We start from the raw sequence: 13,431 nt of genomic DNA, 5'->3' as shown, positions 1-13,431 counted from the left end.
GAGAGATGTACAAAGAAAGAGATGGGGCTAGTAGAATTGATTTGAATCAAAATAAAAAAAGATGAGAATGCGAAGGAGATGGAATTGATTGAAAACGAGAGAAGATCAAAGTGAAGTGAAGTCGTAATAACAGAGGCAGAGAGGAAAGTGGGGAAAGAAAAAAAAACATCATGGGGAGTGAAGTGATGGAATGGATTCAGACAGGAAAACAAACACCACAGCATAAGTAGGGCAGTTGCATAATGTTTTAGATTGAGCAGGAGCAAATAATCTCAATATCTGCTTGACTTTCCATTTATTTGTCTTCTCAAGGGGCTATCCTCGTTAAAAACAAAGGGGAAAGCTCGCTCAATAAGGTTACTACATTTTTATTCAAGACTGTAAAAAGGCTAGATAAGCAAACTTAATCAAAATATCTTTTTAACAATGTACAACTGCTGTTTCCATCACATTCTCTTTCAGTCTCACTCCTCAGGCTTCCATTAGTCTGTCTCTCATGATTCCTCTCTCTTTTACAGGTAATGAGTAGAGTTGATCACAACATTGATGTGAGTTTCAGGTTAATTACAGGTAGAATAACCAATTAATTGTGATGATGTGTGTGTTAAGTGAGTGTACATGTGATGTGTGTGGTAAAAGATAGGAGAACTTAGAAAACTGAGAACAGAGAGAATGAGTTCCCATTGGGCTTGTATGTCAGACTATTATTTAAATGAGTTATCTTTAAACCAAATGTACATGTGATTATAAATGTGTTAAATATGTCTGTATGTCTGTAACAGTACATGTTGACTCAAAAGACTGGCTGTTTATACTAATATGTGCAGTAGAAAGGAAGGTGTTTCTCCATAAAGATAATTGGTTTTGTCCATTGTATATGTCCAATATGTCCATTGTTTAATTGGTATAATGTAAACTAAGAGTAGATCTATAAATTCAGTCTAATGAAACATTGGATAGAAAGAGATATTTACAGAGGTGACATACTGTAAGTGCATATGGATATGTTTATTGCCATGACAAACCCTACTTTAACCATCAACCTCTTGCTGATCTGAAGCAGTCTTTGCGGAAATCTACAGTACACAAATATGCCACGTGGCAGAAACTTTAATCCATGCAAGTATCTAAAGGGCATTCTTTTTTGACACTGCCAAAAAGCTGAAAGGGTTCAAACAAAGGACTGTGTAGATTAAACGGCCCAATTAATCTCTCCTCCTCCAGCCTCTCAAAATCCTAGTCTAGACTTCAAAGCAGACACGAACTTTGAATCTTGAGCCACTTGTAGCTTTTTTTTTCTTCTTCCCTTTACATTGGTCTGTGTGTTTCATGACTCATTTAAGTTTATGGAAATAACCTTGTAGTCATGTAGTTATTTCCAATTTTAGTTACTGGTTATGAACCAGTCGGTGCAAAGACCAAAGGCTTCCCTGTGTTCCTGGGGGATATTAAAAAAAAAAAAAATAAATAAAAGTGCAGGAAAAAAAAACTTAGTGCAAGGACTCTGTATTATGTCAGTCTCCTTGTTTTGAGAGAAAGATATGGGGTACCAAAGTTTGAAATGTGAAAGCAACCAAAGAAGCAGTGCAGAAAGATAGGATGGGACAAGAGAAGGAGAAACTGATAGAAGTTGTAGAGATGAATAGAATGCTGAGCATGAAAAAGGGAGGAAAACATGGTATATACAGAAAATAATGGTTGCTTAGAAGATCAGCAGCTTAAGGTATGAAGTGATACACAATGTAACCCTGACTTAATACATCTGCCCCTCTCTGTTTACTGAATATGATGTAACACAAAAAACCTAACAAGTATAGTTTTATTTTGTTTGGTTTTTAACAGGTTGACACATGCAAACATATCACAGGATGATTGAAAGGGGACCTCCAAAATAATTATGGAAATTGTTTCTTTGAGTGAGCAATCATTACAAATATTTACTAGGCTACTGTAACAAAGGAGAGGGTGTTTTTTTTCTTATCTTTTGGGACTTGTACGGACTAACAAGATTGAAGTTGGTATGTAGACAACAGAGCAGTAGTGTGCTTCACAGCTTGGGAAAGGGAACACTTATACACAGTGGTGTTCGGGGAGGAAGAACTAAAAGCCAAATGTGAGTCAGAGGACTTACAGCAGTTAAACATTTCAACAGGCACAAGCCTACTCTTGGTGTGTGTGTGCGCGTGTGTTTGTGTGTGTGAGAGAGACGTGTAAAGCCATACAGACGATAACAAGGCCAGTGAGCCGAGCACATGGTCTGGGCGTGAACCTAAGTGTCCTACTGCCACCTATTGACTGAAGGTAAAACTGCTCTCCCCTCCCCCACACAGGGTTGTGCAGAAGGAAAATACGCATGGCCTTTTTTGTGAAAGACAAAAAACATAAAAGAGGAGCAGAAGAAGAAGAAATATGTAATGACAGGAAGGAGTGAGTAAGTAAAGGGAAGAAATATGTTAAATGGAGAGAGAAATGTATATTTAGACTCCTAACTGTCTTTCTTTCGGTACCTTAAAAACACCTTTGGGATCTGTAATGCATCTTCATCTGTTGATCAGGTCCACTTCTGCTGTTCTTTAGTAGTTTTAATTTATTTATTTATATGCCCTCAGGCTATGAAGTCCCATAGTGGATGTAGCTCTCCTACACTGTAGTTAAGTGTTAAAAGTTCTAGATTTAGTACAGGGCTTTAACATATACAGTAGTAGAGTACAGGGGTAGTAAAATAGGGCACTACAACAGCGGAACTATGTGAAAGAGTAGAGAATTTAGTTCTTGGAGTTAAAACCGCAGTAAAAGTAGGTATACAGCTGTAGGTATACTGTACATTTAGCAGTATAACAGCAGTAGTACTACAAAGTTTGGTGTTTATTAAAGGCTTTAACATATTCTGATATAGTGAAGTGGAGAAGGGAGGGAGGAGAGGTGTGGACACAAGTTCACAGAGGACAGAGCAGATGGTGTCTGCTGGACTTACACAATCTCACACACAAACACACACACTGGTGACATAATAGCAGCATGCCAGGTGTGCAGTTGGTGGCCTGCAGTCTGGCATTGGCTTTGACTGTGTGTGTGTGTGTGTGTGTGTGTGTGTGTGTGTGTGTGTGTGTGTGTGTGTGTGTGTGTATCCCGTGCTCTCTTTGTGTGAAAGGGGCCCCCTATTCACTAGTTGCTGCTGCCAGCTTGGCACTAAATCACAGGAGAAGACGGTACACACGCTCAAACACACACATGCATGCACACACACCACCCTCTCTTGCCTTTCTGTCCAGCCTATGGACAGAATTAATGAATGAGGTCAAACAATAAGACAGAAGCAGAGAAACAAATGTTGGACGACAACAGTTTAGTTGAACTTTAAGAGAAAGTGAAAATAACTGTCTTTTTTTAGTGTCTGTGTCATCCCACCAGTGAGCGGACTAAAACTGAGAACGAACACACACACACACACACACACACACACACACACACACACACACACACACACACACACACACACACACAGACAAAAACAGCATCATGGTCATGCATAATGAGTAGTGGTAGAGGTGAGACTGCAGCTGGATTGTTTAAACCTTGCCTGAAGAGATTGCCTGAAGAAACACTAGACACATGCCTAATCTTGGTGTGTGTGTGTGTGTGTGTGTGTGTGTGTACTTTATATTGTTATGTATAACGTGAATATGTGTGTTTAAAGACAGGCGAGTAGTAGTTAAACAGCTTAAGAGTCTGCTCTGTATCAAGCTAGTGACAATAATGACACAACCAATGAAGTATTTACACAGAGACAAGGAGAGAGATATATCAGACACAAGCAGTAACAAGCAGACTGAGAGGTGGACGACAGCACAAACCTTAGGTTTCTGTACTCTATCTCAATTGTGGCTACCATGAATGATAAACATAACCTGTGTACAACTGGTTTTCAATCACTCCCCAGCAACTTGCCATGGCAGCTCACCGCCACCTACACTACCAACCTGCTGTGGTAAGGTATGTCAACCTATAACATACATACTGGCAGATACGCTACATGTTGATGAATATTACATGGTTGCAATAAGCCAGCACACAGAGCACAAATCATCAGACCAAGTTGTGAGCTTACTGGCTCTTCTGGGTCTATCCGGACGACAAAATAAATTCAATGATTTTCGAGGCAGATATTTTCATATCTGCTACGTTTCAAAGCAAGAAAAGCTGAACCAACGCAAAGACTGTATTCATTTTCACTGGGATTGTGTAATTATAAACAATAACTTATCAACAGAGCGATTTGACAAAATCACAAAATAATCTACAAGAACTTAAAGTTGATTCACACCGTTTTGTTTGTCAAAGAGTATTTGGATTTTGACAAAGTGACTAAGTAAAGTATTAAAGACCACCAAAAGACTGATCCAAATCTCCCTGTTAAACTACAGACTGTTCACCATAAAAGTCACAGTCCAAAGTCTCACAGTGTTCTTAATACGCTGATAAAGAATTCTACACCATAACCACAAAAGTACCTAAAAGCTTCCCAGAGTCTGTTGGATACTTTCACATAATCTTGCTGCCAGCACAAGCCTGTCTTCTGTACAAACCATTTATTTGGATGTTTAAATGTTTAATATATGACTGACATTGGAGGCTTCCTGCAAACTCATTTGAAGTTTGGGTTGTAGGAGTGGAAAGAAAATCTCAAACCTTTTCAGTGTTGTGCTTCTTCCGCAGAGCTAAACTGGGAATTGAATTAAGTGTGATGTTTGACGCATAAAATGACACCTATATTTTAACACATTCAGTCAAGAAATGGAAGACTTGTTATCAGCTTATAATGCTTTGGTGACATATGCTTGAACTCTGGTGCGTGTGTATATGTGACTGAGGTCTGTTTTGAGTTTATTGGCTACACAACAGCCAGATTATGAAAACTTGTTACTGGAGTCTGAACCATTGCTCAGTGCAGAAGAGCACACATGGAGATACTTCTGTCTGTGTGAAAATCGGCCTGGAGGAGATTCAGAAATCCATTTTTAGCTTCTCTGTGAGGGCCTTCCCAGAGGATAATGAATTTGACTGCTCACACACACACACACACACACACACAGGAAATGTGTGTTAGTGCTTGCATGCTCAGCAGTTTTCCACATGGTCTTTCCAATAGATGGCACTTTGATGGTGGTGACTCAACCATAATCAATGTGGTCCTATCAATATTTCAGCCTCTCTGCTCATCTGCCAGTGTCTCTATTTCCACTGTTGCTCATCTCTCAATCAATGAGAGGCAAATTAAAGGTGAGCTTTTTTTTAATCTTCTTACCTTCATCTCTTTTACGTGAATAAATCCCAAGTATACAATTCACATTGGCACATATACATACGGATCTGCACCTATAGGTTTTCCTATATGCAGAAAAAATAACGGATTATGTTTACAGCTACTGAACGTGTACACCCACACGTGGTTTGACCCTGTAAATCTCTGAAATGACACATTGCATTGCCTTATTCTCAATAATCGAATGCTGCTGTGTTGGCCGACTGTTCTCACAGTCGGCCAACACTACCAGTTTACCTTTCTGGTAGTTTAATCTAAAATAATCTAATCTTTAATCTAAACTTGAACACCCAACCTGGAGGGACCACTGACCCAGAGAGGATAGTTCCTGGCAAACTTTGGCAGCCTCGTCTGTCCATGTGTCATGTCGCTGCAGCAGCAGAGGTAAACAGGAGCTGACACCTGTCACAGATGTTGGAGCTAGCCAACAAGCTAGCCCACATATCTGTCCGTCTATCTGTGGCTACCTGTCATATGTCATCGAGCTGATGCCAGAAAACTAAGCAGTGTCATTTCTGCTAATATCTGTGTTTGACATGTTATGCCATGTGGAAAATGAGATGAAAAAAAAACAAAAAAAAAACAGATGACATCTGTGAATATTAGTGGATATGTTTGCCTTCAATGTATGATGTTATCATAAAAAGGACTTAAGCTGTAAAAAGAGTAAGTTTAATGTGCAAAAAAGTACAGTAGCTCATGTTGAATGTTGCCATACAAGCATAATATTGCATTTTCACTGGTTTTGCTTAAAATCTAGTGCATCAAACATTTTATCTAACGGAAGAAAAGCACCAGCTGTCAGGTATAGAAAAAAAAAGAAAATGGTGAGACGAGTTTTCAGTTGTGTGTTGTCATTATGCCATTACTTGCTAGAGCCCAACATTCAAGCTGTGTTGTAATGGCTGAGACGCATGTCGCACACTAATGTAGTGTGTCATGTGGGAGTGATAGCAGTGTGTCTGTATCTATGAAGCGTCACGTCCTGTTTTCGACGGGGCCATTTCAAAAACACCCTACTGACAGTTTAAAATGACAAGACGACAGCCACAGTGGGAGTTTGAGGACCACAACAAAAATACAGAGCTCTCTCGTACAGAGTACACCTGGCACCCCACTCTGTCTGACTGGTCCCTTGCCTCCGGTCACATTTCTCATGCAGCCAGCATGTTTACAGGGCAAGGCATCTGCAGGATCCAGAGGTTAAAGCCTTTTTAAAGATGTTTTGAATACTACCTTGAATGTGAAAAGAGAAAACAGCCAATTTCCAAATAAACATATAACCTACTTTAGTACACATTAATATTAAAGTAAAGCATTGTACTGCAGTGTTGTGGCTGCGCTGTAATGCACAGCAGAAACATCTCATGAGGCATTCATTTATATTGGAACTGAACATTTGTCATAGCAATTCCCCAGACAGACACACACATGCACTTAATTAAAGGCTGGTCATACATCATCATGCGTCATCACACGACTGAGATCAACATTTGGTAGAATTTATTTTAGTTATTGTTGTACTCACAATTTGAAATTACTGCTCTCCTTGATGGGAGACAGGCCTCATATTACAAAGTCCCCTTGTCAGTTAAGCTAATGCACTGACAAGGGGACTTACCGAGGTTTTTAAAAAACACAATGTCAAAAAAAGCCTTCACTAAAACAGCAAAAACAAATTGCGATCACAAACAAAAGCCATACTGATCAGTAGAGTTGGGTCCCGTAACATCTTTACCTCTCCCTACCTCCCTCTCCCCTCCAACCTCCAGCCTATCAGTCACCACGGCATAGAGAACGCTGGTGTGTATGTGTCTCAGAGAAAAGTGTAATTGGACTGCGACCACTTTCAGCTCACCATTATATTATTTTGCCGCGAACGTTGTCTGCGTGGAGTTTTGAAAAGTGCGACCACACTTGCAACCACTTATCAGCACTGACCTGACTCACTGTGACTTAACAAGCTGCAGAGGCCACGCAGTCTCGCTCTGTCACCACTGCAGCCACGCTCTCTGTCAAACGAGCCGAGGAGAGGACAGAGCCGCTCGTGCTTACGCTCACCGACATATGGCACCGATTGATTTAACATGAATTGGTACTGGGTAGTACTGATGTAATTCGGTCTCTACCCTTAAAAGTATTGAGTATAATTTGGGGATAACCGTACCCAATACTGCAATTTTTAGGTTTTATAGATAGATTGCCATATTATAGCACAAAAAAATACTACCACTACTGTTGATCTCAAAGAATGGGACAGACCCAAGAAAGGAAGACAGAGGGGAACAGAAATGGAGTGAGGACTGACAAGGGCCATAAGAGAGAGACAGAAGAGCAACAGAAAGAAGTGAGAGATGAAAGGAAGGGTAAGGAAAAAGTATGAAGACAGATGTTTAAGTTTAGAGGACTAGAGAAAAACGACAAGGAGGAGAACAATCATTAGTTTGTTGGCAGACTGCTGGTGGATGGAGATCGTTTAACTATCTCCTGTATTCACCAAATGGAGATGATGATCTGCCCACCCAGAGGAATATGGTAAAACATTTCTTTACTTCTGGCTGTTTCACACACACACCTAAAGATACACACTTCTGTGCAAACACACAGACCAACCCACACTTAATCACACACACTTTCCCAGCATGACTCTGACATGCACAAAACTATGCATATGAACCCCTACACTCCCCACCCATATACTCACACACACACCCACAACCTTGTCATTTCCTATGACATCCTCAGCCTCCATTACCTGCATACATTAACAAACCTCTCTGATGTTAAAAATCATACATTTGAATAATTCAGATTATTTTGAAAGCTGTGCACTCACTTACTCTCTCTTTTTTCCAGATGGAAAGAGAGCTATTTACCTCAAATCGCATTTGAATAAATCCAATAAATCCTTTCAAAGTTCCCTGAGATAAACCAATCAAATACCCACAACGCTGGCTGACTGGCCAATCAAAATTAGCATTCATACTTGCAGCCTTTTTTTATTCAAAAGACATTAAATAGCAAATCGAATTGCATGGCCTATTTGTGAGGCTCAATTTGTTTGAGATAAGTAAAAAGGTGGCTAATAGAGTGAGAGCAAGAGAGAAAAAGGGGCATTGCTGCAGTGCCATAATGTAATTCCACACCTAACAAAAATATTTGATGGAGTAAACAATGTGCCTTTAGTTCATAAATGTAGTAGATGATTCTGTTTGTTCACCAAAAGAGAAATGTATTATATGTGACAGACAAAAAATACATTAGATGGCCAAAGGGTGTGGACTTCCAATTATTCCTGAGACAAAACCTGCTTATCACACTCGCCAGTGAGTGTGTATGTCTGCGAGAAGCTATAACAACATGGTCAACAAGAATCAGTGAACTAGGTTGGCCAACTGTGTTAGTGTCTTACTGTGTTTCCATTGGGCACTAAGAGTGTGTGTGTGTTTTTGTTTATGTGAGATGGTAGAGTTACAAAGAGGGTACAACAAGAAAATAAGCATGTAAAAGAGTTCTGTACATGTCAGGAGGGGCTAAAACTGACCAGTACAAAAAGTACAAAATATTGAAAAGGTTTAATAACTTAATGATTTTGATTGTATCCATCATTAAGGACAGTGGGTAGATAGTTAAACCTCATAGCTTCCCTCTCTCATTATCCATCTCTGTCTCCGCCTTATAGTCTGCAAATCATTCAAGTGTAGACCCCAACAACCTAAATAATTTTAGAACAATTTCTAATCTACCTTTTTTCTACAAAATCACAAATGATCTGTTGATGGCGGCAGACCCTGGACTCTTATCTTTACTCATCCTCCTGCACCTCAGTGCAGCATTTGATACCATTTCTCATCCCATCCTCCTTGACAAATTAGTGTCTATTGGTTTCACTGGCACTTCACTTACCTGGTTCAAATCATATCTCTCCGACTGCTACCAGTTTGTCCAACTCAACCACTTCAAATCACAGCTTTCCCCAGTTATGACTTGTGTTGCCTAATGTTCGGTTCTAGGTGTCTATTGTCCCTCATCTATGTCCTTCCACTCGGTCACATCTACAGAAAATGTGGTATTTTTTATTGCTACGCAGATGACACTCAGCTCTACGTATCTGTCGACCAAGCCCAACACCGCCCTCCCACCATTTTCCCCCTCTGACTGCGACTGCCTCCTAGAAATCAAATCCTGGTTCACTCAAAATGTCCTTGAACTTTACTGCAATCAAACTGAATTTCTCCTCGCTGGCACCAAGTTCACTCTGGCAAAATGCAACAACTTCTCACTTATAGTTGACAACTCCTTAGTTTCCCCCTCCCCCCATGTTAAGAGTCTGGGTGTCTTCCTTGACAGTACTATTATTCGAATCTCACATCAATAATATTAATCGGTCTGCCTATTTCCACATAAGCAATATCAACCGTCTCCGTCCTTCTCTCACACTGAACAGCACCGCCATTCTTCAGTGTTTCCTCTATGTTGATTTGACCGTGGCGGCCCCCCACGGTATCAGAAATAGATCTGCACTGTTAGAGTGCATGTCGGAGAATAGCGCGGACACGCGCTTCACACCAGACGCTGTCCGGATGATAAGCCAGTTGGGATCGTGCGTGTACGTCCTTGAGAACTGTAAGTCGTATAACTTAGGTTGTCAGTTCATTGTCAGCTGATGATTTTCATTGTTTGTGTTCTTCACCTGCTAGCTAAATTGCACGTGGCTGTTGATTCGATATAATAGCGATTGCTCAATGCTCTTGCTCACGTTTGTATTTTAGGTGTATTATTTACATGCTGAAGTAGTTACACTGCATTAAGATAATGTAGTTAATAGTGGGTTTATTGTTATTTGCTACAGAATGCTCAACGTATATGTCAAGATCAAAGTTGGCCTATATAGTAACTCAAAAAATCCCGTTCAATCACAACTGAAATATGCCTCATTGTGTGTGAATAGAGGTGAATAAATATATTAGTTTGTGTTGCAGCGAAATGTCAGTTCCGTTTCATGAGGAAAGGGGGTTCGTACCTGCCCCCACTGCTAAAAAAAAAATCCTAAAGGAAACACTGTTCTTGTTAATGCCCTTGTCACCTCCCGTTTTAGATTACTGCAACTCTCTCCTCTCTGGTCTCCTACTCCTCCATAAACTTCAACTGCTTCAGAACGGAGCTGCCCGGATCATCACCAGAACCCCATCCATCGCACACATCACCCCTGTCCTTCAACAACTCCCTATCAAACACCGCACTGACTACAAGATTCTCCTCCTCTCTTCCAAAGCCCTCCACAACATGGCACCTTCTTACCTCTCTGACCTCCTCCACAACTAGACCCCTACCCGTACTCTTCGCTTTTCCTCCTCCATGCTCCTCACCACACCTCCTACACAGCTGTCTTCTATGGGTTCCAGAGCTTTACCAGCCCAGCAGCCCCACCACCATAGTGCGTAGTTTCTGTCGTCCCCATGAGGAATTCTAAGTAATGACAACAACACTGTCGGAGCGTCCACATGATGCAAGCCTTACGTGATCGTGCATGCCCCCTCCACGCAGTTTCTTGTAGCCAAGGAGGACACGGAGGATTGAAAAAAACATGGACTCTTCAGAAAAGGTAATAATCTTCACTCGAGCTTCCGCGTGAGAAAGTCACCGGCGGCCACAATCTTCTGAACATAGCCATACTGAGAAATACAGAGAGAGTTGTGTGGAGGTGATTGTCTTAATTAGTTTTGAAGCAACTCATTTGGCAATGGCTTGAATGTAACGGACGTTCAATAATATCAAGTTTAGTTACACACTAAAGCTTTAAATCATGACAGGCTGTAACCTGCAGCTTCCTCTGTTTTGAAAACAACCAACTGTCTCTGACACTCGTGTTTCCTGCATTTTAACGGATTACGCACACACGCACGCGCACACCCTTTATATCTGATCTCCAAACTGAAGTTCCTGCTTTGTGTTATATAACTACAGTTAACCAATGTCAAGTTTATTATAAGTTTGAATGAACATACAAATTGTTGAAGAAGAATGTTTGTTTTTGTAACCAGGGTTTAATCGATTAATTTAGTCATTCATTCATTTAATGAATACCGTATAGGGTTGCCGTGGTGGCTGTAACCAAATTTTACAACAATGATTATTTGTGACTTTATATATATATATATATATATATATATATATATAAATAAAGACATCACCCAAATGTTTACATTACAGGAGAGTAAAACAAGTACTGTGAAACAACACAGTCTTCCCAAACATACCAGTATGCCACGCAACTTCTCAAACAAGTGAAAAGGGAAGGTGTATCTTCATCCTGCACTGTCACCCACATCTAACACACACACACACACACACACACACACACACACACACACACACACACACACACACACACACACACCAAGGTTCAAGCAGCTGGTGAGTTTGGTGAGTTTGCCCTTGACTGACCACCCCGGGCACTGCAGTGACATGGATGCAGCTGTTTTAAAGAGTTCTGGATAGGATTTAGAAAGCCATGTCCTTGTCAAGGGTATGTTCATGTTTTTCATTACCCAGATATAAACTCAGTCTGTATTCAGACAGACAATAACAACAGCAACGCAAAGTCGCCTTGACTCGCTTTGTATTGTTTTATTTCCTCTGCCTAGCAAATGGAAAAAATAGGCATATTTTAATTCAGATCGGCACAATGTGATTTAATTCCTTTGGCCTCTAGCAAGTAGCCTGCATTTCAGGAAAATATTTGACCGGAACTTTTCCCACTTGACCGGTAATATGAAACCTCATAGGTCGCATGACCGGCATGAGTCATACAAATCGCCACTTTATAATGTTTTTAAGAGTTTGTCAGCATGAATTTCTGGACAACTGAATCCTGAGAGCCCGTTGCTCAAAGCATTGCCTTTAAGAGTTCAGAAAATCAAACCTTAAAAACAGGCTACTTGCTACTGTAGCATCAGCCATTAAAATAATGCTGTTCATCAGCTGACTCATTTGTTTTTATAAGTGGGAGGTCTCTAAAGTACATGTCTGGCAGCTCTCAGGGATAAGGTCTTTCTTTGTATACTGACACTGAATAAACAAGCTGTAGATTTGAACAAGATTTAAAACACAGCTCTTCTAAAAATGTCCATGGTCACATTTTTAGGTTGAACTACATTTAAGTTATGTGCATGAGCAATCAAATGTTAATAGGAGGAGATAATTGACCTTGGCATGCGGTAAAGTACTTGGGTAATGAATTCTATTCAATACTCTTATTTATGTATTGTTTCAGTCTAAGCCTATTCAGTTATAGTAAACCGATTTTAGGTTCAACACCAGACAAATTAGTTAAAATAAATCAACAGACTATACCAATAAAAACAGTCATTGATGGATAATATACTGTATATAGTACGTAAATGCTCAGGAAGTCAGATTTGTGCTATCAATGTGTAGACTTGACCTTGATTGACCCGCCTGGGGCTCTAACAGAGGCATGGCCTGCTGTGCGATTAGGGATTCTGGGAGTCTACTCTTAAGGAACAGATGCCAGGGCACAACAGCTGTTCATCTGACATCAAGACCCAAGCAATCCTATATCAGTGCCTGTAATCGTCCAAAAGCAGCACACCCCGTTCCACAGCAAATTAATCAAGTATATAAATCAGTATATTTGTCGGACATTCAATGACTCTCATTGAGATTTAAGTACCTCTTTTGTCTCATGTTGTGATTGTTTGTGTGTCTGTGCATGTGTGAAAGAGATAAAGTACTCACCCTGGAACGATTGCCTGGCTCTCTCAACAAGCTCCTCGATGGAATAGCTGGCCAGGTCTCCTCTGGCATGCTTAGTTTTACAGTAGGTACATGCATTCAGACACCTAGACAGACAGAAACAGACAAACAGAGAGATGGTGAGACAAGGATACAGGGATAGCTGCAGAGAGCAGTACTCTTCAAACATCATTCATTGCTTGAGATATGAGATGCCACAGATAATATACAGTATTACATTCAGCACAGAAATATGGAAACTTGCATTGTATTATAAGTTGCACACTAAGGCATTCAAACAAGCTAATATTTCACACAAATCTAAACATCTGTGCAATAACTATGAGTTG

General features: G+C 40.4%; 1 protein-coding gene across 4 annotated transcripts in view; it reads right to left on the bottom strand.

Annotated features, from left to right (window-relative positions):
* The window catches only part of cdkal1 (CDK5 regulatory subunit associated protein 1-like 1), a 280,572-nt gene that overhangs the window by 151,067 nt on the left and 116,074 nt on the right, over positions 1-13,431 (bottom strand). For all 4 annotated transcript variants that reach the window (XM_028580855.1, XM_028580856.1, XM_028580858.1 and 1 more), the window contains exon 8: positions 13,085-13,188. In XM_028580855.1, coding sequence (XP_028436656.1) covers positions 13,085-13,188 — 104 coding nt within the window. The remainder of the gene's footprint in view (positions 1-13,084; positions 13,189-13,431) is intronic.

This window comes from Perca flavescens, chromosome 6 (assembly GCF_004354835.1).
Source record: "Perca flavescens isolate YP-PL-M2 chromosome 6, PFLA_1.0, whole genome shotgun sequence".
Classification (NCBI taxonomy): domain Eukaryota; kingdom Metazoa; phylum Chordata; class Actinopteri; order Perciformes; family Percidae; genus Perca; species Perca flavescens.
Note: the sequence above shows the minus strand (reverse complement) of the source record. Positions and strands in the feature narration are given on the sequence as shown.